Below are 25,033 nucleotides of genomic sequence, written 5' to 3'. Positions count from 1 at the left end.
CCTGTGCTAGGGACCACAGGTCCCTGCTGCCAGGAGCTGGGGGTCAGCCGGCCATGAGCCCCAGCACCCACACACCAGTACCGAGTGTGCGGGGATGTGCCCAGTGCACATAGCTGGGGGCTGCATTCCCCTCAATGCCCATCTGGGGGCAGCGGCCTCTCCCCTAGGCTGAAGACAGGTAGGGTCTATGTTCCTGTGGGAAAACCAGCACCCCACACCCCAGATAAACAAGGGGGGACCATTAAGATGGTTACCCATGGGGCTGGGAGTGTGGCTTAGTGGTAGAGTGCTTGCCTAGCATGCATGAATCTCTGGGTTCCAGTACCACATACACAGAAAAAAGCCAGAAGTGGCGCTGTGGCTCAAGGCGTGCTAGCCTTGAGCAAAAGAAGTTCAGGGACAGCGCCCAGGCCTGAATTCAAGCCCCAGGACTGGCAAAATAAAATGGCCACCCGCAGCCGGGCGCTGGTGGCTCACGCCTGTAATCCTAGCTACTCAGGAGGCTGAGATCTGAGGATCGCGGTTCGAAGCCAGCCCGGGCAAGAGAGACCGTGAGACTCATATCTCCAATAAACCACCAGAAAACCAGAAGTGGCGCTGTAGCTCAAGTGGTAGAGCGCTCGCCTTGAGCTGAAGAGCTGAGGGACAGCGCCCAGGCCCAGAGTTCAAGCTCCACGACCGACAAAAAAAAAAAATGGCCACCCGCTGTCCATATTGTCTTGGGACACAAACCCAGCCCTTAATAGGAGCTGAGCAACCAACAGAGCCATTCACTAACAAACCTTTATTATCATTATTGTTGTTATTGTTGATAAAAATAGCAAGGCCTCGTATAGCACACTCTGTGGGACGCAGATGAGTGGCTGGTAGCTTTCAGGGACCCCGGCCACCCCTGGCGCCCCTGGCAAGCGCTCCTGCCCCGCGGGGCCACAGGCGTCAGTGGCAGAGGGCGATGGTCTCCACGTTGAGGAAGCGCACGTGCATCTTGGTCTCAATGTCGATCCCCTGCCAGATCTGGAAGGGAGAGCAGCGTGAAGGGGCGCTGGGCGCCTGCCCCATCCATCCCACCCGCCGCCTCCCACCCGCCCGGCACTCGCTCAGACTCCAAGCAGGTGAAAAACAGAGGGGCTTCGCTTGGAGGCGGTGAGCTAAGCGAGGAAGAGAAGCTGCCATCTGTCTTGGTGCTGGTTCATTTGGCTCTGATGTGGATTCTTCCTGAGCTTGTGACGGCGAGTTATGATTAAGTCCCAAACTCCAGCTTCACCCCAGTCGCTTGATCTCACCCATGGCCGCCGCCAGCTCTGAGTTCATGCGGATGACGCGACCCCACCGGACCCCCTTTGCGTTCACCCCATCTCAGGCTCGGGGCCTGGGTGGCCTGGCCCTCCCCAGGACGTCTCGTAGCCGTGGAGGACGTGCAGGCATCGCTCATTAAGGGACACACTTTGGTCCTCGTGACTCCCTGGGCCCAGAGATCACCTGTGCTCCACACAAACACAGGCCCAGGAAGTGGTGTCCACGCCACACATGTGGCCCCGCCACGACAGCCCACCCTAGTCAGCTGTGGCCTGGACATTTGGCCTGCAGGACACCTACACTGTGTCTGTGGCATCTGCAGGCCCGGGGGGTCGGCGGGGGAGAAGATGGGGCGGGGAGTGTGGGCACAGGAGCGGTGGGGCCTGGCAGGCTGTGATTTCCCACTGTCTCCGGCTCATGTCAGAACGCCATGTTCACAAGCTGTCTCCTGGAACATCTGGCCCTGGGGCTAGAAATGGGGAGGTCAGGGCCCGGGGCCCCCAGGGCTGGAGAGGCCTTGGACCCTGCTTGTTCCTGTCACCGCCCCCAGGCCCCATGCTGTCCCCATGCTGCTGGCCTCCCGCACCTGGGATGCCATGGAGGCTGCAGAGGGCAGACCTGGTTCTCAGAAATGCCACCTAGAACCACTCCAAGGTGGTTTCTGCTCTTAGGGCGGTCACTGGGGTGCTGGGTGGGGGCTGGCTTATCGTAGGATGCTCCAAGGCATAGACCAACAGCCTCTGCATGGTCTGAGACAAGACAGGCTCGCCCTGTTCTGACAAAGCCTTGAACTCCCCAGCGCCTGCCTGCCCGATCTCCTGGCTCCATGCTCTCTCATCCTGCTGGGGACACTTCCTAGAGCAGATCCCAGTGCAAGCCAGAGCTACTTGCATACAGTGTCACTGCTCTGTCAGCCCTGGGTAGTGAGTCTGGCCACCAGCTCGAGCCCAGCAGGCCTGTCTCTGTTCCTTGGGCTGGGTCTGCATCGCCTGCCCTGTGCATACCTCCCGATGACAGGCCCAGCCAGTGAGGCAGACGTAGAACCCCCAGCCCTGGTCCCCAGGCTCCCCAGAGGCTCTGGCCCTTCCAGGAACAGTCCTTGGTGGAGGGCTTGGTGCCGCTGGACCAGGAGCCCGGGTGGGTGTGTGAGGCCTGGAGCTCTGCATTCGTCTCGTGGGATATTCACACAGTTTCTTCCCCCCACTTCAGGGCATGTTAAAAATGGCTAGCTGGGTCCTGCCTGAAATCCCAGCAATTCAGGAGGCTGAGAAGTGAGGCATGGAGGTTGAAAGCTAGCACAGCTAGAAGAGTCTGAGACTCCATCTTCATTTGGCCAACAAAATGCCAGGATGAAGGCATGATTCAAATGGTAGAGCACCAGCCATGAACCAGCAAGAAACCTCGGTGAGAGCCCCGGGCCTTGAATTCAAGCTCTAGTACCAGCACCAAAAATGAACACAACCCCAGCAGGGGTGGAGGCCCACTGGGGGGATACCAGGGGCTAGTGGCTTTAACCACGGCACCAAGACTCACCGGGGACGGAGGGAGGAGAGCAAGATCCACTCCTGCACGAGCTGTTCATCCAGAACCTTCCAGAATGCCCTTGCCCCACTGTGACTACACTGCCCTGGGAAGGGGCGCACGGGTCTGTCCAGCCCAGACCAGAGCTGGGCTCTTCACGATCCACCCGTGTGACTCGCGCTGCCCTTGCCCCACGAGACACCATTTCCGTGGAGGCCAATGACGGCAGCGTCTGCAAGTCCTTCCTGCCAGAGGCCGTGCTGCCCATGGCCGCCTGGGCCACACCGCCTCGTGCCCAGCGGACGCCCCTGACCACCCCTCCGTGCAGACCTCCAAGCCCGCACGGCACCCACCTTCAGGAAGTCCTCAAAGGTGATGCCCTCGTAGACCTGATCCGGCTCCTGGGACAGAGGGGAGGGGGGGTGAGCAGCTTCTGCAGGGTGGGGCAGCCCGCCCCCCCCCCCCAGGAGAGGGGTTCCCCCTGGGGCCACCCTGAACCCCAACATCCTGGCAGGAGGCTGGTGTGAGCAGGGCAGGCTGGTGAAGAGGGTGGACGGGACTCCGTGTGCTCACTCAGCCCCCGGTCCCTCCTGCCACCCCGATTCGGCCTCCTCCCATGCAAGAGCTGTCTAGCTAATCAGCAGTCACAGTCGCCCGGGGGGAAGGGACAGGGGCTGAAGGACTGGCCTCTGCGGCCATCTGCTTGCTGCGAGTCACAGCGCAGCCGAGATAACCTGCCCACCGGGGAGGGGTGCGGAGTGCGGCCTGCAAGTGGCAGTGTCCTGTACATCATCTGCCAGCTCTGGGGATGCGGGCAATAAAGGGCCTGTCCCCACTGCTCGTGAGCCCTGACGCGGCCCAGCGTCCACAGCCCTCGTCCTCCTGCCCCTTGTGACAGCATGGCTGGCCAACAGCCTGGCCTGGCCAGTACAGTCCTGAAATCCATTAAGGCAGGGATGGGGCACGCGCGTTGAATTCAGTGGGAAGCACGGTGGGCCCCAGGGCCGCAGGGGTGAAGCCCCCGCACAGGGCCGCACGGAGACACCCACAGCTTGCTCTGTGCTCATCGGGCCAGGGTTCACACCAGAAAACCCGTTCAGCACATAGAGGGGCCAGAAGTCTGAAGAGGTGTGGCCAGAGCATCCTGCCTCTCAGCTGCCTCCTGGCTCCAGGCCCTTCTCTGGCCCATCGCTGCCTTCCTGGGGCCCTGGGAAGCTGGGCCCGGCTCAGGGAGGCCGCAGCGTCTGAGGCTGCCAATCTGCTGCCAGGCCAGCAGTTTAACTACAGCAAATGGAGAGAGCTGTTGCCAATGGACGCAAGGGGGACAGGAAGCAAGTGGAAGGAGAATGGGATTCAGCTGTGACCCCGGGGATCACAGCGCCCCTGTCCTGAGGGGCTAGGAAGCAAACGTGCCCCTGGACAACAGGCCAGGGCGACAGACGGTAGAACTGCCATGCAAACTCCCCCTGCTCTGGGCCAGCCAGACACACAGCCACTGTCCACGCAGAGGCAAGCGGGCACGGGCCTCACTAGAACCCAGGCCCCAGCCAGCCCAGCAGCCCCCAGCACAGGGAAGACCCCAGTCCCATATGACCCTCAGTTTCCCTGCTGGCAAGGTGAAGCTAAAAACAGGGTCTGCCTGAAGGCGGGGTGCACACCAGCCCAGGGAAGAGACCAGCCCAGCACTGCCTCTGTCATCCATTAAAACAGGCCGGGGTGTGTGGTGCCGTGCCCCGGCCCGGCCCAGCCCAGGACAGCCTGACTGGGGCAGGAAAAGCCCAGTTGGGGCCCAGTGAGCGTGTGGAGTGACTCACACCTGCTGGCCCAGTGCTGGCATTGGCTGGAGAGCTGCAGGTCTGGGGTTCGAGGCCCCCAGCCTCTCCCCCGGACCCCCCCGCCCACCTCCGCAGGCCGGGCGCTCACCATCTGCCCCACGCATACGCTGGCCGCCTCCATCATGGCCCCGTCAGCGATGGAGCGCGCCGACTCCTTCTCGATGTGGGGGTTTCCAGAGAGCAGCTCCTCCACCACCTGCCAGAGACCAGGGGTGACCCGGGCGGCCGAGGCGCCGGGCGGGGGGGCGGGGCGGGGCGGGGAGCATACTTTACATTTCGATATTCTTCCAGGGTGATGCGGCCGTCGCTGTCCGAGTCGTACATGTTAAACAGAACTGGAGGGGGGCGTGGGAGACAGGGGCTCCGTCAGGCAAGACTCAAGAGCCCGGGGGTCCCCGGATTGTGAAGTTTGTACCCCACTATGAGTGCAGGCCAAGCGCGAAAGCCCTGGGGCCTGACCACCTCCCACTGGGGTGATCGTGACCTGGGGGTCGGGGATCAGCTGCTGTGAGCTGTCTGCCCCGCGGGGCGCAGGTACGGCAGTGGGGGTGAGCCAGCGCGGGCCAAATGAACCCCCAGCAAACGTCACTACCAGGAAGTCCAGTTACTGGCTGCCCTGGCCTCGTCCAGCCGTCCACCCCCTCATGCGCCCCGGGACCGCTGGGGACGGAGGCCAACCCCGCGCCCCGCTCCCTGCTTGCAATGAGGCTGTGCAGGAGCCAACGCAAGTTCGAGACTACAGGGAGCCGCACCCCACCATGGGGTACGATGTGCCCAGAGCTCCCACCGTGCCCCTGCCCTGTTCAACATCGTCCCACCCACCCCCACCCCATCCAGGGTCACGGTCACGGGGTACCCGCACAGAGGCGCTGCGTGGAGATCCAGGGTGTGTTCGAATCCCACCCCCCCTTCTCCCAGCCAGCCACGAAAGGCTGCGCTGTTTAGGATGAAGCCACCCAGGCGTACCAGGAAGAGACGCACCCCAACCCTGCCCCTTAGAGCCCGTTCACCCCAGGATGCCACACCCCCCCCCCCCCACGCACATCTCAGCTTGTCTTTCCGGGACAGCTCCACCTGCTCCTCGCCCAGCGTGGTGTCGATGGGCCGGAAGTAGGACATGATGGTCAGGAAGTCCTCGAAGTTGATCTCATCGGCCAGGCCGCTGGGGCCCCTGCGCAGGTTCCTGCAGCGGGATGGGGCCGGCGTGGGGGAGGGGCCCCGGTTTGGGGAAACTGAGGCCACCGGCAAGCCAACAGCTCAGCCATTCCCCCGCCTGACCCTCGCCTGGTTTTGGACAGCCCATCCACTCAGGGGGTTTTTGTTGGGCTTGAATTCAGGGCCTGGGCGCTGTCCCCAAGCATTTTCACTCAAGGCTAGAGTTCTGCTACGCTGAGCCCCAACACCACTTCCCGATTTCAGGTGCTCATGAGAGTCTCATGGACCGGGCTGACTTCCAACCGCGATCCTCGGGTCTCAGCCTCCCGAGCAGCGAGGACGCAGGTGGGGGCCCCAGCGCCTGGCTTTTTTTTTTTTTTTTAACATTCATCAATGGTTGGGAAAATGTTTTTAAAAATAAAAGAAATACTGTTTCGTTGCCAACGAAGTTTCTGTGTCATTCGAAGTTCAGGGTGTATAAATAGAACATGGGAACCCGCGGTGCCTCTGGCTTCCTGTGGCTGGTGCGGTGCGGTTTTGAGGCCCAGGACACACAGCCTTCCCCAGAGAACGCTTGCTGGGGGTGCTTCCCAGGTTTAGTGGGGTAACAGCTGTGGGCAGACGTCCTGCTGTCCCCAAATACCTGCTATAACGCGCACGAGCACCGTGTGCTGCCGTGGGAGCCCCTGCCCCCCCCCCCGCCCCCGCCCCCCCCGCCCCCCCGCCCCCGCCCCCCCCGCCCCCCCCCCCCCCCCCGGCTCTGCTCTCTGCCCTCCCTCCCCGGTCCTCCCCGCATCTCCCCTGCACCTCCTGCGGCCCTGCTACAGACAGGACGGCTTTGTTGAGTGCGTCTGAGGCCCTGAGTTCCAGTCCCGGCTCCCCCGCCAGAGAGAACCAACACAGGAGCCGAGGTGCCCGCGCCACCCAGCTGGGCCTCTAGAACCGGGACTCCTCCCCCCCCCCCCCCCCCCCCCCGTGCTGATGGGAACCCGGGGCCAAGGACCCTCCCCCCTCCCGGGGGAGGGGCCCACCTGTTGTCGAAGAAGGCACGGATGATTTTGGACCGGATGGGGTTGAGCTCCAGGTCAGGAACATTGTTGAAGTTTTCCTTGCTGGGTTCGAGAAGGGGAAGGGAAAATCACAAGAAAGAGTTGTCGGTTGTGAGTTCCACACTTTCCAGCTGTAGCTTTGCCCCTCACGGAACTTTCCAGAGGAGCTCAGAGAAGAGCCGGGACCTCTCATCTCAATCTCAGGGACAAGAGGGAGAATTTGTAGGGGGGAGGTGGGGGTTGTGCCAATAGTGGGGTTTGAACTCAGGGCCTAGGTGCTGACCCTTAGCTTTTCTCTCAGACTGGAGTGCTACTACTTTTGCCACAGCTCCACTTCCAACTTTTTGCTGGTTAACGGGCAATCAGAGTCTCACGGACGTTCCTTCTTGGGCTGGCTTTGGACCACAATCCTCAGTGTCAGTCTCCTGAGTAGCTAGGATTGCAGATGTGAGCCAGCGGTGCCCAGATGAGCAGGGAGACCTGGAGGCTCAAGAGCCCAGAGTAGCCACAGTCAGTGGAGAGTATGCCACCCAGGCATACGCCAACTGGTAAATAGGCCTGCCTACACAAAGGAATACAATGCAGTCATGAAAAGGGACGGAGTACTGGAATTCACCACCTCATGGCTGACCCTTGAAGAAAGACACCAAAGATCTTGTTCCAGGCTGGGCACCTGGTGGCTCCCGCCTATAATCCTAGCTACTTAAGAGGCAGAGATCTGAGATCTGAGGATCATGGTTTGAAGCCAGCCCAGGCAGAAAAGTCCATGTAACTCATATCTCCATTAAACTTAAAAAAAAAAAAAAAAAACAGAAGTGAAGCTGTCCTTAATTAAGCACTAGCCTTGAGCCAAAGAAGCTCATGGACAGTGCCCAGGCCCTGAGTTCAAGCCTCAGGACAGGTTAAAAAAAAATCCTGTCCCACAAGTTCATTTAAATGAGGTGTCCTGACCCATTGAGACAGGAAGGAAAATAGGCAAAAGGGGAAGGGGAGAAAATGATGGTTTAGAGGATGAGGCTTCTTTGGGAAGTGGCAAAGATATTGTGAAAAATGGTGCTGGACAACTTTTCCGAAGTCACAGTGACTTACGTAGTTTAATGGTGAATTTTATTTCAGTAAAGTTTTAGTTGTTGCTGTGGAGTTTGAACTCAGGGTCTGGGCACCTTCTCTTGAGCTCTTTTTTGCTCGAGGTTAGTGCTCACTACCACTGGAGCCGCAGCTTCATTTCTGGAGTTTTGGAAGTTAACTAGAGATCAAAGTCTCATGGACTTTCCTGCCCAGGGTGGCTTTGAACTGCGATCCTCTGATCTCAGCCTCCTGAGTAGCTAGGATTACCACCAGTGCCCGGCTTAAGGTGGTTTTTCTTTGTTTCTTTTTTTTTGTCAGTTGTGGGGCTTGAACTCTGGGCCTAGGCGCTGTCTCTGTGCTCTTAAACACAAGGTTGAATGCTCTACCACTTGAGCCACAGTGCCACTTCTGGTTTTCTTGATGGTTCAATGGAGATAAGAGTCTCAGGGACTTTCCTGCCTGGGCTGGCTTTGAACTGCGATCCTCAGATCTCAGCCTCCTGAGTAGCTAGGATGACAGGCATGAGGCTCCGGCTTCTGGGCTAGCTCTGGGCCTGCGGGTGGGGAGGGAGGGACGTCTCTTCCCAGAAGGCCGCCCTGCAGTGGGCGCAGGTCCTTCGGGCCTTGGGTACAGAGGCAGCGTGTGCTCATGTCTGGCTTGGTTCTCGCCAGGCCACGGCCTCCGGCGTGCGCGATCCTGCTGTCCCCAGCAGCCATGACCTTGGGAGGGCGGGGCCTGGGCTGTCAATCTCAAGGGAGGCCCTGGGTGATTGGGAGGAGAGCAGCCTGGTCAAGACCAGACTCAAACCTGGCACAGAGCCATGCTTGTCCCCGCGCTGCCCTGAGAGGGGTGGAGGAGGCCCAGGCTCCAGGCACGAGCAGGCTGGGGTGGTGCACGGCCGGATCTCTCCTGTTCTCTCCAGCCCGGGCAGCTTCCAGTTCCTCCCCGGCGGCTGGGCTTACTGGGCATCTGGCCAAACCATCAGGGCTGGCGCCAGTACATGGTGACATTTTAAAATCACGAGAGCCTGGTTCGGAGGAGGGAGAGGCGCTGGGGACAGCCGGGCCAGGATGATGGGACATGAGGTGGTCATGAAAAACACAGTAATGCTTCTTTTTTTTTTTAAGCTCTGGAAAGGAATGAAGTAAGTCGGGTATGGTGGCTCACACCTATAATCCCAGCCCCACAGAAGGAGGATCGCTGAGCCCAGGCGTTCAGGATGAGCCTTGGCCATACAGCAAGACCCTGTCTGGAAACAAAATGAAGGACAGGTGCCCTGAACTTTGCCACAATAGAAATGAACCCCCAAATCACGATGCTGCATGCCAGCTCACAGGTCACCTGCAAGCACCAGGCGCTTCCGGTGGCCAGGAGGTGGCCAGGACGGCGGGCGCGAGGCCGTGCGGGGCTGGTCCACGTTCACTGCCCACTCTTCAAAGGAGTGGGTTGTATATCTGGGTGCGATCTCCACTAAATCATTCAAAAATTCCCCCCCCCAAATTCTAGAACAGAGCCTTGCACGCACAGGGGAGGGGGTGGTGACTGATGGGGAAACTGAGGCAGAGGAGTGCAGCCAAGAAGGAGATTGGCTAGGGTGTGGCGTCAGGCCCCGCTCGCCTCCCCCTCCAGTGGAGAATGCGGACAGGACTAGCTCTTGCCCAGGGCAGCGCCCCACAAACGCTGGTTTCATTTGCTTCCCCTCCCCCTCCGCCCTGATCCCAGCAGGGCCGGTCGAACCGGCCGGGCTTCAGGTCTGGGAGTGCGGTAGCCAGCCCCATCCTGGGCACAGGCCTGGCAGCCGCTGCGGCCCTCGGGCAAGGGCTGGCTCACACGGGATCTATCACAACGCGAGGGTCAGCGGGCACCGGTGCCCACGCCTATGATCCTCGCTACTCAGGAGGCTGAGATTTGAGGATGGCAGTTCAGAGCCAGCCCAGGCAGAACAGTCTCTGGGATTTTTTTTGTTTCCCGCCCTGGGGGTTGAACTCAGGACCCCGGCACTGTCCCTGGGCCCTTTTGTTCAAGGCCAGCGCTCTAACACTTGAACCACAGCACCACTTCTGGCTTTTCAGTTAATTGAAGAGTCTTATGGACTCCCCCACACACACTCCCCCCCACCTGGGGAGGGGGGCTGGCTTTGAACCGAGATCCTCAGATCTCAGCCTCCTGAGTAGCTGGGATGACAGGCGTGAGCCACAGGCGCCTGGCTTACTAGTTCTGTAAGCGGCTCCCTCCAAGGGCAGGAGCATCTGCAGTGTGTGCTTCTGGGTGCCGCCAAGCCCCCCCTCCGTGCTAGCAGGAAGTTCAGGTTGCCACCTAGGGAAGAAGCCACGTCTACAGCCACACAGCCTAGCTGGCTCACACGCCAGGCCCCCTGACGGGGAAAGGGGCTGCACTGTAAAAGGGTGGATAGTAGGTCCTCAATAAACATGTCACAGGGATGTTTTCCTAGGTTAGCACTTACTGCACCAAGAAGCACAGGGTCCGCTGCTCTGTGATCAGCCTGGACTTGGGTGTGATTTGTTGTGGTGGTTCTTTATTTGGGGTGGGGGGGTCCTAGGGTTTGAATTCAGGGCTTTGTGCATAACAGGCAGGTGCTCTACTGCTCTGCTGACATGTGCCACGTGCCCTAATGCCATGCCTCCAGCCTGGTTTTAGTTTGTTTTTCAGACAGTAATCTTGTTAGCTTTGTTCAGACTGGTCTCAGACCTAGATCTCCCTACCTCCACTTCCAACGCAGCTGGAACTACAGCTGTGTACCACCACGCCTGGACTTGGACTCGGGTTTTGAAGGTCCTGCAGCACAGGAAGACCTTCGTACAAACAGCATGGTAACATTTTAAAAGTCAGGTACTGGGCCTTGTAATGAACCCCCATAAAACCAAAGCCCTGAAACGAGGTCCTGAAAGACCGCAGGGCCAGCAAAACCCCCAGACATTCCGAGATGGCTTTCAGAGAAGGGACCAGGCCAAACCAAAAAAAAAAAAGATGGGGTAAAATTCAATTAAAATCAACTTGTTGGTAGTTTTTACCCTTGTGGGTTTTTCTTATGTTAATGTCAAACATATAGAAAGTCAGTTCTTTATCTCAGGCTCCTCTGGCAGCTGGGGCAGGGCAGGCAGGCCAGGCGGGTGCAGCCGTGCTGCCCGAGGGCCCGCAGGGCTGGCGAAGCGGCCCCTTCCTGCCCGCCTCTCTGCATACACCGCTGTGGTCATGGTCATGGCCTCCTCCTTCCTGTGGCTGCCCCGGGCTGCAGCTGTGCCAGGCTTTCCCCCCCCGCCCCCCACTGCCGCAGACTCAGGGGTTCTGAACACAGATGCTGCCGTCATGCAGGGACAGACGGGAGCCTGAGTCACCCCGAGGCCCCTCAGAAGCCAGGCAGGATCGCAGCAGGATCAAATCCCATCTGCTTTGCTTATGAGCTGTGACACCCAGGGCTTGTACATGGCGTCTCTGAGCTTTGTTTTTTCCATCCATCTGTGGGAAAGCGGGTGCTCCTGCTCCTGTTTCCGTTGGGGTTTGGGGGGGACTGAAGGAACAGGATCATAAAGCGAGCGCACACAGTAATGGCTTCCACCTGTAACAAACTCTGCCCCCGAGCCCAGCTAAGCTGTCCCCCGCTGCTCAAATCCCAGGCACTAAGCCCTCAAGTCGTAATCCCAACTTCTGAGCAGGCATAGCGGCTCAAACTTCTAATCCTAACCATTCAGGAGGTGAAGACCTATAGAGGATCGAAGTTCAAGGCCAGCCAGGCAGAAAAGTCCGTGAGACTCCATCTCTAAGATAATTGGCAAAAACTGCTCTGGTTCAAGTGGTAGAGCACCAGCCAAGCGAGCAACTAAGAAGAAAGCATGAGATTCTGAGTTCAAACCCAATACTGACAAGGAGAAAAATCCTATCTGTCCTTAGATCTCAGCCGCCCCAGGAGCTAGAGTTACAGGCCCCCAGCACCCGGCCAAAGTTCTTTAAGACATCGTGTCAACCATTAGGCTGGTGTATATTGTAGCCAATGTATGCAAAAGTCACCTGCACAAGCCGGGAGCTGGGAGCTCACACCTGTAATCCGAGCTACTCAGGCGGCTGAGATCTGAGGATCTCAGGTCTGAGATCTGCAGTTCAAAGCCAGCCTGGGCAGAAAAGTCCCTGAGAGTCTTATCTCCAAGGAACCACCAGAAAAATCAGAAGTGGTGCTGTGGCTCAAGTGGTAGAGCGCTCGCCTTGAGTGAAAAAGCTCAGGGACGGCTCCCAGGCCCTGAGTTCAAGCCCCATGACCAGCAAAAACAACAAGTCACCTGCACTCATAAGATACATATAAAAGCCAAGTGAGCTCAAGCTTAGGCTTAGTTCAAGGTAACCATGAGTATGCAAATACTCCATAATCCCAACCCCCAAATCCAGAAACACCCCATACTGGAAATGCTTCTGTGGGCCTGAGCATTTTGGCTGAGCCCTGTCTGTGCTGCAGTGGGGTTCAGAAATGCCCCCCCACCCCCCAGCACTTCCTCCCTGCTCTGCCCCGCCCCTCCCCCACAGGCGGCTTCCTGCCTGCAGGGAGCCAGCAGCAGCCCGGGAGCTGACAGCTCTGAGCAGTGATGTCACAGGACACCCTGGGAGGGGGCTGGGGGGCCCAGGGCACAGAGGGGAGGAGGAGAGGGGGCCCCAGCCAGGCAGGGGCACCACCTGTGCATGGGGGTGACCCGGAGAGAGGCGGAGCAGGCGATGAGGATGCAGAGTTGGCTTTTTTGTTTTGTTTTGTAGGTCGTGGGGCTTGAACTCTGGGCCTGGGCGCTGTCCCTCAGCTCTTCAGCTCAAGGCGAGCGCTCTACCACTTGAGCCACAGCGCCACTTCTCATTTTCTGGGGGTTCGTTGGAGATAAGCGTTTCATGGTCTTTCCTGCCCAGCCTGGCTTTGAACCGAGATCTCAACCTCCTGAGTCGCTAGGATGACAGACCGGGAGCCAGCGGCTCATCTTGCTGGAGTCAGACCTGAGCGCTGAGGGCGGGGCGGGGCCTGTGGACGGCCCCCCCCTCCCAGGCCAGGGGGGAGGAGTCAGGCCAGGCCCTGCCCACCCTCCAGCTAGGACTCTCCCCCAGTGGGAACAGATGGAGATCTACAAGGGCCTCGGCATCGCCTCCGAACCAGGAACCGGGGTACCCTGGGCTCTCCCAGGAAAAACCCTGGGCGGACGCCTTACCGGATGGTGGGCTGGTCTCCGCTGAGCTGCTTGAACCGCCGGTGCAGCTGCTCGATCTGATCCGAGGAGACTGGGGAGGGAGGAGAGGGGACAGTTTAATTGTCCTTTTGAGTCCATTCCTGGGGCTTGAACTCAGGACTTGGGCGCTACCCCTACGCTTATTTTTTTTGCTCAATGCTAGTGCTCTACCATTTCCACGTTTTTTTTGGGGGGGGGGGGAATTAATTGGAAATGAAATCTCACAGACTTCCTGCCCAGACTAGCTGCAAGCTGCAAGCCTCAGATCTCAGCCTCCTGAATAGCTGGGATGGCAGGCGTGAGCCACAGGCCCCCATTCCCTTGCCCACTGAAGATGGGGTTTCCTAGCTTCAAGGGGCTTTGTAGAGACGCAGGGTCAGATGAGCGGGGACGGGGACGAGGTGGGAGGTGGGGTGATTTAGGCACCCCTGTTTGCTAGGCAGGTGCTCTACCACTTGAGCCACGCCTCCACAGCCTTCTTCCCTGTTGCGCAGGACGGCCCCGTGTCTGCCTGGCATGGACTCTGATCCTCCTCCTTGAGCTCCCCTGTGTCTCAGGGGATGACAGGCCACCGCTGCTGTGCCCAGCCTGGTGCTCCCCCCATAGCTGGGACGGCAGGCGGGGACCACCATACCCAGCCATTCATCGAGAAGGAGTCTTGTGGATTCTATTCCCAGGCTGGCCTCAAACCATGATCCTCTGGGATCGTGGAGGCTTGTGAACACCCGAGGGTTACACTGGGACGCTGAGGGGGCTGAAGACCATGGGGGGGGGTGGTAGAGCCATGACTGAGCCCTGAGCCTGCCCTTCCCTCCCTGTGCCTGTGGGCAGGGGCGGGGCAGCCTGCCCACCCTAGGAGGTCACTGGACACGACACAGGGTGTCCGTGTCGCTGCCCCCGGCCATCTGCGCTGGGCAGAAAGGTGCCAACCCAGCCAGCTCTGGGACCAGGTCCAGATCAGCACAGCAAAGCAGCGCGGGGCTGGGGGCCGCACCCCACCCCACCATTGCCACCTCCTCTCCAGTGGGCGGCTGCAGGGGCCGGGCTGGGCCTCAGCCTTCAGCCGCAGACCTTCAAGAATCCTCAGCTCCAAATCCTCCCGCACCCGGCAGATGCCGCTTGCTAGGAAAGACTAGTACCATCTGCCAAGCCTGGCTCAGCTCCAGACGTGAGCTCATCCCCTCCACGGGGCTCCCGGAGGAGCCCGGGGGTGCGCGGCGATACCTGGAAAGGCCAGGCACCTGCCAGGAACAATGTCTACCTTTCTGGAGGCAAACAGGGCCATGCGTGGGACAGGTGTGTCAGGAGCAGGCGTTGCAGAAGCCCCGCCCCGCCGCCCGTCCCCAGTCTGTAACTTAACAAAAATGCACGCCTGTGCTCTTCCAGAAGGTGGGCAGGATGCCCACACTGCTAAGTGTTAGGGACCCCGACCTAGGAATGGCCCACAGGCCACAGCAGCGAGAGCACTAACGGAATAGTACGCAGCCATGAAAACAGACAACATCCACAACAGTGAACGAAAGGAACCAGTCACAAAAGGCGGAGTTGAAGTGCAAGCGCACACATCTGTGGAGTTAGCCGTCAGAACAGTGGCTAGCCTCCTAGCTTTCTTTGGGTGCAGGGTCCCAGGTGGCAGAATTGTGTTCTGGAAAGTTCATTGAGCTGTATTCTCAGAAAGGATGCACTGCTTTTTTTTGGTCGGTCAGCCATGGGGCCTGAACTCTGGGCCTGGACACTGTCGCTCAGTTCTTCAGCTCAAGGCGAACACCCTACCATTTGAGCCACAGTGCCACTTCTGGTGTTTTCTGCTTATGTGGTGCTGAGGAATTGAACCCAGGGTCTCATGCACGCAAGGCAAGCACTCTACCACTGAGCCACCTTCCCAGCCCTGGGATGCGCTACTCTTGATGTGTTACAGTGCTGGTGGCTCATGCCTGTAATCCTAGCTACTCAGGAGGCTGAGATCTGAGGATCACGGTTCAAAACCAGCCCAAGCAGAAAAGCCCATGAGAATCTTATCTCCAACTACCAAAAAGCCAAAAGTGAGGGGTGTAGCTCAAGTGGTAGAACACCAGCTTTGAGAAGAAAAGCTCAGGGACAGCGCCCAAGGGTCAAGTTCAAGCCCCAGAAGTATGCACACACACACACACACACACACACACACACACACACTCACACACACACAGGTACAGTGACAGGCACTTGTAGTCCCAGCCACTTAGGAGGTGGAGACATATGCAGCAGACATTAGTTGGGCCGTTACAGCTCCCCTGAGTCCCCCCTACTCCACCCCGCCCCCCAGCACCTGGGGAGCACTGGGTGTGGAGCCCACTGAGAGCAGGGCTGGCTACTACATAGCTTCCAGCTAACCCTCCGAGAAGGGCCGGGAGCGTGCGCATGCTCTGCGCGCCCCCGCTCAGGGAGGGGCACGCCTCCTCCAGGCCCCTGCTCTGGGGCTCAGCCCGCAATGCACACGAGACTTGTGTTTTTTCCCACCTCTGGGGGTTGAACTCGGGGCCTTGGGCTTCCTAGGCAGGTTCCCGGCTGAGCCGCGCTGCCAGCCCTTGTGTTACTTTACTTTTTTTGTTGTTGTTTTCAGATAGGGTCTCGAGCTTTTGCCTGGGTCAGCTCTGCACCTCAATCCTCCTACTTTTGCCTCCGAGTAGCTGGGATCTGGGGGTGTGCAGGCGGGAACTTTCACCCCCTGCCTCAGGGCCTGATGGACGAAGCCGGGTCTAAGTCCTGGGACCAGGGAGGGGCTGCACCCCTGCTCTCTCCCAGAGAGAGAGGGCAGGATATGCTGTCCCCCGCAGCAGCGCGGGGCCAGACGCCCAGCACCCCCACCCAGCAGCGCGGGGCCAGACACGCAGCACACACACCCCCCAGCAGCACGGGGCCAGACGCCCAGCACCCCCCTCCAGCAGTGGGGGGTCAGACGCCCCAGCATCCCCCCCCAGCAGCGCGGGGCCAGATGCCCAGCACACCCCCCCCCCCAGCAGCGCGGGGCCAGACGCCCAGCACCCCCCTCCAGCAGCGTGGGGCCAGACGCCCCAGCACCCCCCCAGCAGCGCGGGGCCAGACGCCCAGCACCCCCCTCCAGCAGCGTGGGGCCAGACGCCCCAGCACCCCCCCAGCAGCGTGGGGCCAGACGCCCCAGCACCCCCCCCCAGCAGCGCGGGGCCAGACACGCAGCACACACCCCACCCAGCAGCGCGGGGCCAGACGCCCAGCACCCCCCCCAGCAGCGCGGGGCCAGACGCCCAGCACCCCCCTCCGCCCGCAGGGGCCAGACGCCCAGCACCCCCCTCCGCCCGCAGGGGCCAGACGCCCAGCACCCCCCCAGCAGCGCGGGGCCAGACGCCCAGCACCCCCTCCAGCAGAGCGGGGCCAGACGCCCCAGCACCCCCCCCAGCAGCGCGGGGCCAGACGCCCAGCACCCCCCCCCAGCAGCGCGGGGCCAGACGCCCAGCACCCCCCTCCGCCCGCAGGGGCCAGACGCCCAGCACCCCCCTCCGCCCGCAGGGCCCCAGCTCTGCAGTCTGCTCTCTCTGCAGACTGGGAAGCGAGGTGCCGTGGGAGGACACACAGCCCGCTGCCCACGCCACGGCCTTGGTGACGCCACGCAGTGTTCACGGCTGTGGAGCGTGAAGGAGCGAAGGCAGCACCCAGGCACCGAGTTCAAGCCCCAGGACCGGCACACACACGAGAATGCGTGTGCTGAAAGCACTAACTCAGACTAGAGGGAGACAAGCTGACTCAAGCAAGCAGCGCAAGGCAGAGATGGGAGGGGGGAGTGAATTACTGGAGAAAGTTCTAGAATGTGCACTACAACAGGAGAGACATGGGCAGCTTTTTTCTTCTTCTGAGGTGCTGGGGTTTGAACTCGGGCCTTGGTGCTTGCCAGCAAGCACCCTGCTCTGAGCTCACCCCCAGAGCCCCCTGGCTATCAGATGCGGTCTCCGACCCGCGCACACACTTGGACAGCAATCCTCCCGTTTCTCCCTCTCTGTGGTAGCTGGCACGCAGGCTGGGCAGCAGGCCCAGGCATGGCTGAGAAGCGCTCTTCCCTAGGTGCCCTGGCTGGTGGTCTTGAACCCTGACCCCCTGGCCCGAGCCCTCCAGCATGTGGCCGGGCCGGCTTCTGAACGGCACGTGGCTGGACCGAGCAGCACACCTGTCCCGCCGGAGACGCCTGGAATCTGGAGCCCACGTGTAAACACAGAATTCATGGGTGTCTCAGCCCCGTCTTACAGCACGGCTGGCCTGGGGGTGACCCTCTGACAATGACATAGCACACGAGGTCACGGTGGAATTTTCCACGGGGGGGGGGGCTCAGGAGGCTCGCAGTCTGTGGAGTCTTCTGGATTTCAGGTCAGGGCTGCTCAAGCTGCCCTGGCCAACAATGATGGAGCCCCGTGCTATGCCATGAGCCTTGCCAGATGCTCGCCTAACCCTGACCAGTGCCAGGCTCTCCCCCCACCTCCCGCCACAGAGGCTCTGGGAAGCAGCGCCCTGCCTACAGGACGAGAGGAAGAGCCTGATTTGAACCCACATCTGCAGGAAGGCCAGTCTGCCCGCCACCACGAGGCCCAGGATGAGCCCTGGGGTGACACAGGGGTGCCTGGGGCGCTGAGCCTCGGAGGAGCTGGAGAAGCTATGTGTGACCTGGGCCCAGCCCCGGCGAGGTGTCCCCTGACGGCTAGAGAGAACTACCCCCCCCCCTTCCAGTCACCTGCCCCTAGGAAGCCCCAGACTGCGGGGAGGAGGTCTGGAGGAGGGCGGCAGGAGGGCGGGAGGAGGGCGGGAGGAGGGCGGGAGGGGCGGCCTGCTGTCTGCAAAGGTCACTCGGCTGACCACAAAGGACCTTCTTGTCCCTGTGCTGAAGGTAACCGCAGCACCGCGGAAATCCTAGCCGGCCTTCATGAATTCCTAATGAAGTCGGAGCAGCCTCGTTGGGGACCGTGCAGGGCGCCTGGCGCCTCCCGCAGCCTCCTGCAGCCTCCTGCAGCCTCCTCCACAGCCTCCCTCAGCCTCCTGCAGCCTCCCCCACAGCCTCCCTCAGCCTCCCACAGCCTTCCTCAGACTCCCACAGCCTCCCTCAGCCTCCTGCAGCCTCCTGCAGCCTCCCCCACAGCCTCCCACAGCCTCCCTCAGCCTCCCGCAGCCTCCCGCAGCCTCCCCCACAGCCTCCCACAGCCTTCCTCAGACTCCCACAGCCTCCCTCAGCCTCCTGCAGCCTCCCCCACAGCCTCCCGCAGCCTCCCCCACAGCCTCCCTCAGCCTCCTGCAGCCTCCCGCAGCCTCCCGCAGCCTCCTCCACAGCCTCCCTCAGCCTCCCACAGCCTTCCTCAGACTCCCACAGCCTCCCTCAGCTTCCTGCAGCCTCCCCCACAGCCTCCCGCAGCCTCCCCCACAGCCTCCCCCAGCCTCCCCCACAGCCTCCCTCAGCCTCCCGCAGCCTCCCCCACAGCCTCCCCCACAGCCTCCCTCAGCCCTCACACCTCTCACAGACCTAACACCTCCCACAGCCTTCACACCTCCCGCAGCCTCCCACACAGCCTCCTGCAGCCCTCACACCTCCCGCAGCCCTCACACCTCCCACAGCCCTCACACCTCCCACAGCCTTCACACCTCCCGCAGCCTCCCGCACAGCCTCCCACAGCCCTCACACCTCCCAAAGCCTCCCACACAGCCTCCCGCAGCCTCCCTCAGCCTCCCCCCCTCCCCCCCCCTCCCCGCCTCCCGCAGCCCTCCCTCACACCTCCCTCAGCCCCGCCCTCGCTTGCCCCACACCCTGGCCAAGGTACCAGATTCTGAAATGCTCTGCACAAGGCATTGTGTGTCAGCCCGAGGGAGGTGCTCTGACCACCCCAGGGAGGGAGAGGAGGGACGGACAGATGGACAGACGACACACACACACCAGGGGCTCTCACCACCCCTGCCCACGCGCAGGGCCGTTCCCGTGCACACCGAGGCGATGCGCCCTGAAACCACGTCTCCCACGCGAGGGCCCGCCTCTTCCTCCCAAGCAGCCCCTGCTCGGCTCACCACGGAACTCACACATTCTAGAAGCTTCTGTGTCCTCCAGATCCAATGCTGTCCACCTCCAGGCCCGATTCTACCCTTGGAACTGAGTACACACGTGTGCACAAGTGCTAAAGAGATTCTTGGGGTAACAGTTATCACCCTCAGCTGCTAAGAGCTGCAGGTTGGAGCCCCTGGTCCCAGCCCATGGGGTCTGGGCGGTGGGACAGGATCTCTCTGGGCACCCAGTAACCCAGCAGAAGAGCTGGAGAGAGAGAGAGAGAGAGAGAGTGTGTGTGTGTGTGTGTGTCCCTGAGAACCCGCTTGCTCAAGGCTACAGCACTCTACCACTTGAGCCTCGGCTCCACTCCCAGCTTTTGTTCGCTTTGTTTCCTGGCTAACTGGAGACGAGTCTCACAGACTCTGCTGCCTGGGCTGGTTTGGAACCACGCTCCTCAGATCTCATCCTCGGGGGTAGCCTGATGCCTGGCTTTGGGTTTGGATTTTGAACTCTGCATCTCAGTGACTGGAACGGCGGCTCTGCGGGCCTGGGCCTCCGTGTCCTCATCTGTAAGTTGGTAACAGCCAAGAGCTGGCCTCTCAACGGTTCTCAGGGGGAGGAGCACAGTGACTTTCTCCAAGGGGGAGATGGCAGCCCAGCGAGGGCGGGGCGCGGCAGGGCAGCTCAGCAGGGCCCCTGCCCGGCGCCCACCTTCCTCCAGGGCCCTGCTGGCCTCCACGCTTCACAGGGAGGGGACAGAGGGCTCTGGGCGGCCACTCTGTCTCTGGAGCCTCCACTTGCTCATCTGTACCATGGGCCACTGACATGTGTCCTGGGAGGCCTGGGGCGGAGCCAAGGGCGGGTGGGCGTGGTCGAGGGCGGTGGGCGTGGCCGAGGGCAGCTGGGAGCGGCCTCGATGAACGAGGCGCTGGTCATCGGGAGATCTGAGCTCCTGCTCTGCAGATCGGTTTCGCCTGCTTCCTTCTGGCAGGTTCTTGGCAATGGAGAGTGACAGGGCGGGGGAGCTGCCGCGGAGACAGAAGAGAAAACAGAAGCTCCATCTTCCCCAGGCTCCTCCAGGAGTGGCAGGGAAGGGGGTGGGGGCAGAGAGATCGCCTCTCAGGCACACCTGGTCCCCCCACAGAGCCCTCCCTCCCTCTCTGGCGCACTCTGGCCAGCTGTCTCCTCTGGGAAAGGGCAGGCTGGGGCCACCACAGCCCCCTCCCCCGGGCACCCCAGGGAGCCCCCCTCCGGGCTTCTCTTAGCCAGCAGGTAGGGCTGCTTGTTTGTGTTGGCAATCAATCAGCGCACGCGGCAGGCAGGGAGGAGGTGGGCGAGCGGCGCTGACACTGCCCTGTGTGGGTGAGCCAGAACTCCAGCTCGGGCCTATTTTTGGTGGGGTGCCTGAAGCAGAGAGACCCAGCGAGTTCGGAGGGAAGGGGGGGTGTTGGGCAGGGGCTGCTGTCCCACGCTTTCCATTAAATGAAGATGGGGGGGCACTGGGCCCTGTCGCTCCTTGGGTGCCCCTCCCTCGGAGCCTCTTCACTCCGGGTTGGGGGTGGGGACAGGCGGCGACAGGGCTGACAATTGCCAGGTGGTGTGGCGCTGGCTAGGCCGGGAGGGAGGCTGGGTGGAGGGCAGCCAGGCCCCGTGTTCTGGAAGGGGTGACAGCTAGGAAAATCCCTGACAGGGAAGGGCATGGGTCTTGGAATCTGCATCTCCTACAGAAGCTGTGCAAACTAAAATGCAGCTCCAGGCGGGAGGAAAGGCTCAAGCAAAGGCCCTGCGGTGAGAAGCAGCACGGGTCAGGTTTTTCCTACGCCTATGCCCAATTTCTGGACATCCCAGAGACAACCCTAGCTACCCACGAGGCTGAGATTGGAGGATCAGGGTTCGAAGCTAACCCAGACAGGAAAGTGTATGAGATGCTTATCTCCCATTAACCACAAAGAAGGCCAGGTGGAGCTGTGGCTCCCGTGCAGAGCCTGCGCCTTAGGGAAAAAGCTCAGGGACAGCGCCCAGGTCCTGAGTTCAAACTCCAGACTGGCATAAAAAATATGGAAGGACAATGGGGGCAGTGGAGTTTGGGGCTCTGCCCTCAACCCCTTCTCCTCCCCATCCCAGCTGTGCAAAACAGGCAAGTTTCTCTACCTCTCTCAGCCTCAGTTTCCCCTCCTGTAAAACATTACCACTTTGCCTGGAGGATTTGGACAAAGATTCAGTGCATGCCAAGAACGTAAGGGCAGCACCTGCAAGCAGGGTGCAGACAGCCCCCTGCCTCCCCTCCACCCTCACCCCTGCCTGGAGTGCTCCCCAAGGGCACTCACAGGCACAGCCTTAGATTCCAGAACTTTCCATGCACTACTCAGGCCCCAGGATGAGAGGTGAAATGACTTGCTCAAGATCACACCGTTGGGAACAGCAAGGACCAAGACTTAACTCTTAATCGTGGCTCTGGATGTCTGAAGCATGGTTGGTAATAGAAGCATGCACACACGCATGCACACACTCCCTGCCAACAACTGCAAGGGTGAAACCACTGCTGTGCCCACTTCACAGTGGGGGAGACTGAGGCTCAGAGCTCAGAAAGGCCTTGTTCCAGAGGAGAGCCCACGCAGGACAGCGATGCCAGGCTCCCGCCACAGCCTGGGCCCCAAGTTCTCCTGCCATCTGCTCATCTCCGCTGCCCCTGTCCTGTCATGAGGCCTGCATGCGGTGGGGGCTCATCGGTGCATGCTGTGGGGGGCTCGTCAGTGCATGCTGTGGGGGGGCTCATCTGTGCATGCTGTGGGGGGGCTCGTCGGTGCATGCTGGGGGACTCTGTGTATGCTGGGGGGCTCTGTGCATGCTGGGGGGGGCTCTATGCATGCTGGGGGGCTCTGTGCATGCTGGGGGGGCTCTATGCATGCTGGGGGCTCTGTGCATGCTGGGGGCTCAGTGCATGCTGGGGGGGCTCAGTGCATGCTGGGGGCTCTGTGCATGCTGGGGGGGCTCTGTGCATGCTGGGGGCTCTATGCATGCTGGGGGGCTCTATGCATGCTGGAGGGGCTCTATGCATGCTGGGGGCTCTGTGCATGCTGGGGGCTCTGTGCATGCTGGGGGGCTCTGTGCATGCTGGGGGGCTCTATGTATGCTGGGAGGGGCTCTATGCATGCTGGGGGCTCTGTGCATGCTGGGGGGCTCTATGTATGCTGGGAGGGGCTCTATGCATGCTGGGGGCTCTATGCATGCTGGAGGGGCTCTGTGCATGCTGGGAGGGCTCTGTGCATGCTGGGGGGCTCGGTGCATGCTGGGGGGCTCTGTGCACGCTGGGGGGCTCTGTGCACGCTGGGGGGCTCTGTGCATGCTGGGGGCTCTATGCATGCTGGGGGGCTCTGTGCATGCTGGGGGGGCTCAGTGCATGCTGGGGGGCTCTATGCATGCTGGAGGGGCTCTATGCATGCTGGAGGGGCTCTATGCATGCTGGGGGCTCTATGCATGCTGGGGGGCTCTGTGCATGCTGGGGGGGCTCTGTGCATGCTGGGGGGGCTCAGTGCATGCTGGGGGCTCTGTGCATGCTGGGGGGGCTCAGTGCATGCTGGGGGGCTCAGTGCATGCTGGGGGGGCTCTGTGCATGCTGGGGGCTCTGTGCATGCTGGGGGCTCAGTGCATGCTGGGGGGGACACGCCGGGCCCAAAGGCCACAGGTATGCACACAGCTCTTTGCTCGGACTTCTGTCGCGCACCCATTCCCGGGCTGAGACGCCCACGGGCGCCGCCTGTGTGTCCCCCTGGGGACCATACGGGGCGCGGGGGCGCTGCAGCCCCCGAGGCCGGAGCCGTCCCTTCCACGGTGAGCCCCGCCCCAGGTCCCTCCGCACCTGCCGCCGTGGGAGGGAGGCTGGGGGCGGCTCCCAGCATGCTCCGGGCGCGGCCGGCGACCCCCGAGCGCCACGGTGCGGGGACCCCCCTGGAGCCGCCGCGACCCCCCCCCCGCCTTCAAGTTCGGGAAAGTTCTCGGCCCCGTGAAACGGACCCGAGTTGGAGGCGCCTGCGCCCCACGGAGCCCACGTGCGGGAACTCGGTCTCCCGCCCGGGGAGACGGGACTCGGGCCCGCGAGCCGCCTCACCCCGCCCGTCCTGCGGGTTTGCCGGGCCCCCCGTCCTGCGGGTTTGCCGGGCCCCCCGTCCTCAGGGTTTGCCGGGTCCCCCCGCCCCCCGTCCCCAGGGTTTGCCGGGTCCCCCGTCCTCAGGGTTTGCCGGGTCCCCCGTCCCCCCGTCCCCCCGTCCCCAGGGTTTGCCGGGTCCCCCCGCCCCCACACCCCGTTCCCGGGTCTCCGTGGCAGGTGCCGGCCGAGGCCGGCTCAGAGAGGGACAGCGAGCGGCCCAAGGTCACACAGCCACGGGGGCCCGGGGAAGGGGGACCCGCCCCCCTGCGGGCGCCGGCCGGGGGTGCGGGCGCGGCCTCCGCGGCTCCCCGGGCCGAGTCCGGGCCCGCAGCCTCGGGGCGGGGCGGGGGGCGCGGGGTCCCCGCCCGGCCCCCGGGAGCCGCGGGGTCCGGGCCCCGCTCCCACCGCGCCGGCCGCCTCAAAACTTTCCGTGGCGGCCCCCGCGCCCCGCCGGTGCGGGAGGCGCGCGGGGCGTCCGGGCGCCGCGTCCTCCGTGCGGGGCCCGCGCCGCGGGGACCCATGCGGGAGGCGGGGACCGAGGCGCAGCGCGGCCGGCCCGGGCCAAGGTCACGGCGCGCGGGGCGGCTGCGGGGCGGCTGCGGGGCGGCCCCGCGCCCCCGCCCGTACTCACAGCCGGTCTTGCCCTCGAGCTCCCGCACCTCCTCCGACGCCGAGTGGGCAGCGCCCATGGTGCGCGCGGCGGGCCCGGGCCGGCGGCGCTGCGCAGTGCTGCGGCCGCTCCCGCCTGGCGTGCGGGCGGGTCCGGGGTGCGGGACCGCTGCGAGCCGCGGGTTCCGCGTGGGGCCCGGCGCGGCCTCTTATAGCGGCGGCGGCGGCGCGGCGCGGTCCTAGCGCCGGCCGGCTCCGCGCAGGGCGGGGGAGGGGCTGGAGGCCCCGCCCCGGGCCCCGCCCACTCACGCCCCGCCCCGCCCTCCCCTCCCAGTGAGGGGCGGGGCTCCCAGCTCCCCTCGGTCGTGGCCACACCTCCGCTTCTCCAAGCCCCGCCCGGGGGCGGGGCTCCCGGTTCCTCCTCGGTCGTGGCCACACCCCTGCCCCTCCAAGCCCCGCCCGGCGAGGAGTGGGAGGAGCCTTGAGAGCCCACGCCCCCTCCCTCGTGGCCCCGCCCCTCCCACGCCCCTGTCCAGAATGCCGAGATGTACAGGGTGCGCGAATTTGGGGTGCAGGTAGCAGCCATCGGACCCCGCCCGTCCAGCCCCGCCCGCCCCCAGAGGCCAGCAGGCCCTCCCTGCCCCACGGAGACATTACAGTAACCCCGTCCCGTCTGCATCCCACCTCTCGCCCCCAGCCCGCTGCGCCTGGAGCTGACGCCCCCAGTGGCCCCCGCGGGGACCCGGGCCACGCGCGACATCCACGCAGGGCAGGGCGCTCGGGCTGCGGGCTTGGCCGCCCCCGGGGGTCCGCACGCCCGCGGCCGGCCGCTTCTACACTAAGCTGGCAGCTGGCGCAAGGTTGGGCCAGTCCCGCGCCTGTCTGCCCCCGACTCCTGGTCCCGGCGGGACCGGCCCCCTGGCATCCGACCCCCGTTAGAGAAGGCTCAGGCCGGGGCCCAGAGTCAGTCAAGACTTAGTGCGGGGCAGGCCTGTCCTCTGGTCGGCGCTGGTGAGCGGGTGACCCAGCATCCGGCCTGGGCCCAGGCTCAGGGAGGCCCCGAGCCTCTGGTGGGCCAGCACCTGGAATCTGCATTGTGAGGTCCCTGGGGGCGC

General features: G+C 62.6%; 1 protein-coding gene across 1 annotated transcript; it reads right to left on the bottom strand.

Annotated features, from left to right (window-relative positions):
* Positions 1 to 769: 769 nt before the first annotated feature.
* Positions 770 to 24,184, bottom strand: Tesc (tescalcin). The gene is made up of 8 exons (XM_042669641.1): positions 23,941 to 24,184; positions 13,120 to 13,189; positions 6,839 to 6,919; positions 5,696 to 5,835; positions 4,926 to 4,987; positions 4,741 to 4,848; positions 3,171 to 3,218; positions 770 to 1,014 (listed from the first exon to the last, which is right to left on the bottom strand). The coding sequence occupies exons 1-8, from the start codon at positions 23,996 to 23,998 to the stop codon at positions 937 to 939; spliced, it is 645 nt and encodes a 214-aa protein (XP_042525575.1). The 5' UTR covers positions 23,999 to 24,184; the 3' UTR covers positions 770 to 936.
* Between the last annotated feature and the right edge of the window lie 849 nt (positions 24,185 to 25,033).

Source organism: Dipodomys spectabilis, unplaced genomic scaffold, assembly GCF_019054845.1.
Source record: "Dipodomys spectabilis isolate Male_0828 unplaced genomic scaffold, ASM1905484v1 ptg000499l, whole genome shotgun sequence".
NCBI lineage: Eukaryota > Metazoa > Chordata > Mammalia > Rodentia > Heteromyidae > Dipodomys > Dipodomys spectabilis.
Note: the sequence above shows the minus strand (reverse complement) of the source record. Positions and strands in the feature narration are given on the sequence as shown.

Coding starts and splice junctions, on each gene's coding strand:
- Tesc (XM_042669641.1), bottom strand. CDS start 23,998: ATGGGCGCTGCCCACTCGGCGTCGGAGGAGGTGCGGGAGCTCGAGGGC. Junction 13,190..23,940: donor GCTCGAGGGCAAGACCGGCT/GTGAGTACGGGC, acceptor CTCCCTCCCCAG/TCTCCTCGGATCAGATCGAG. Junction 4,988..5,695: donor CCGGAAAGACAAGCTGAGAT/GTGCGTGGGGGG, acceptor GCCCCCCTCCAG/TTCTGTTTAACATGTACGAC.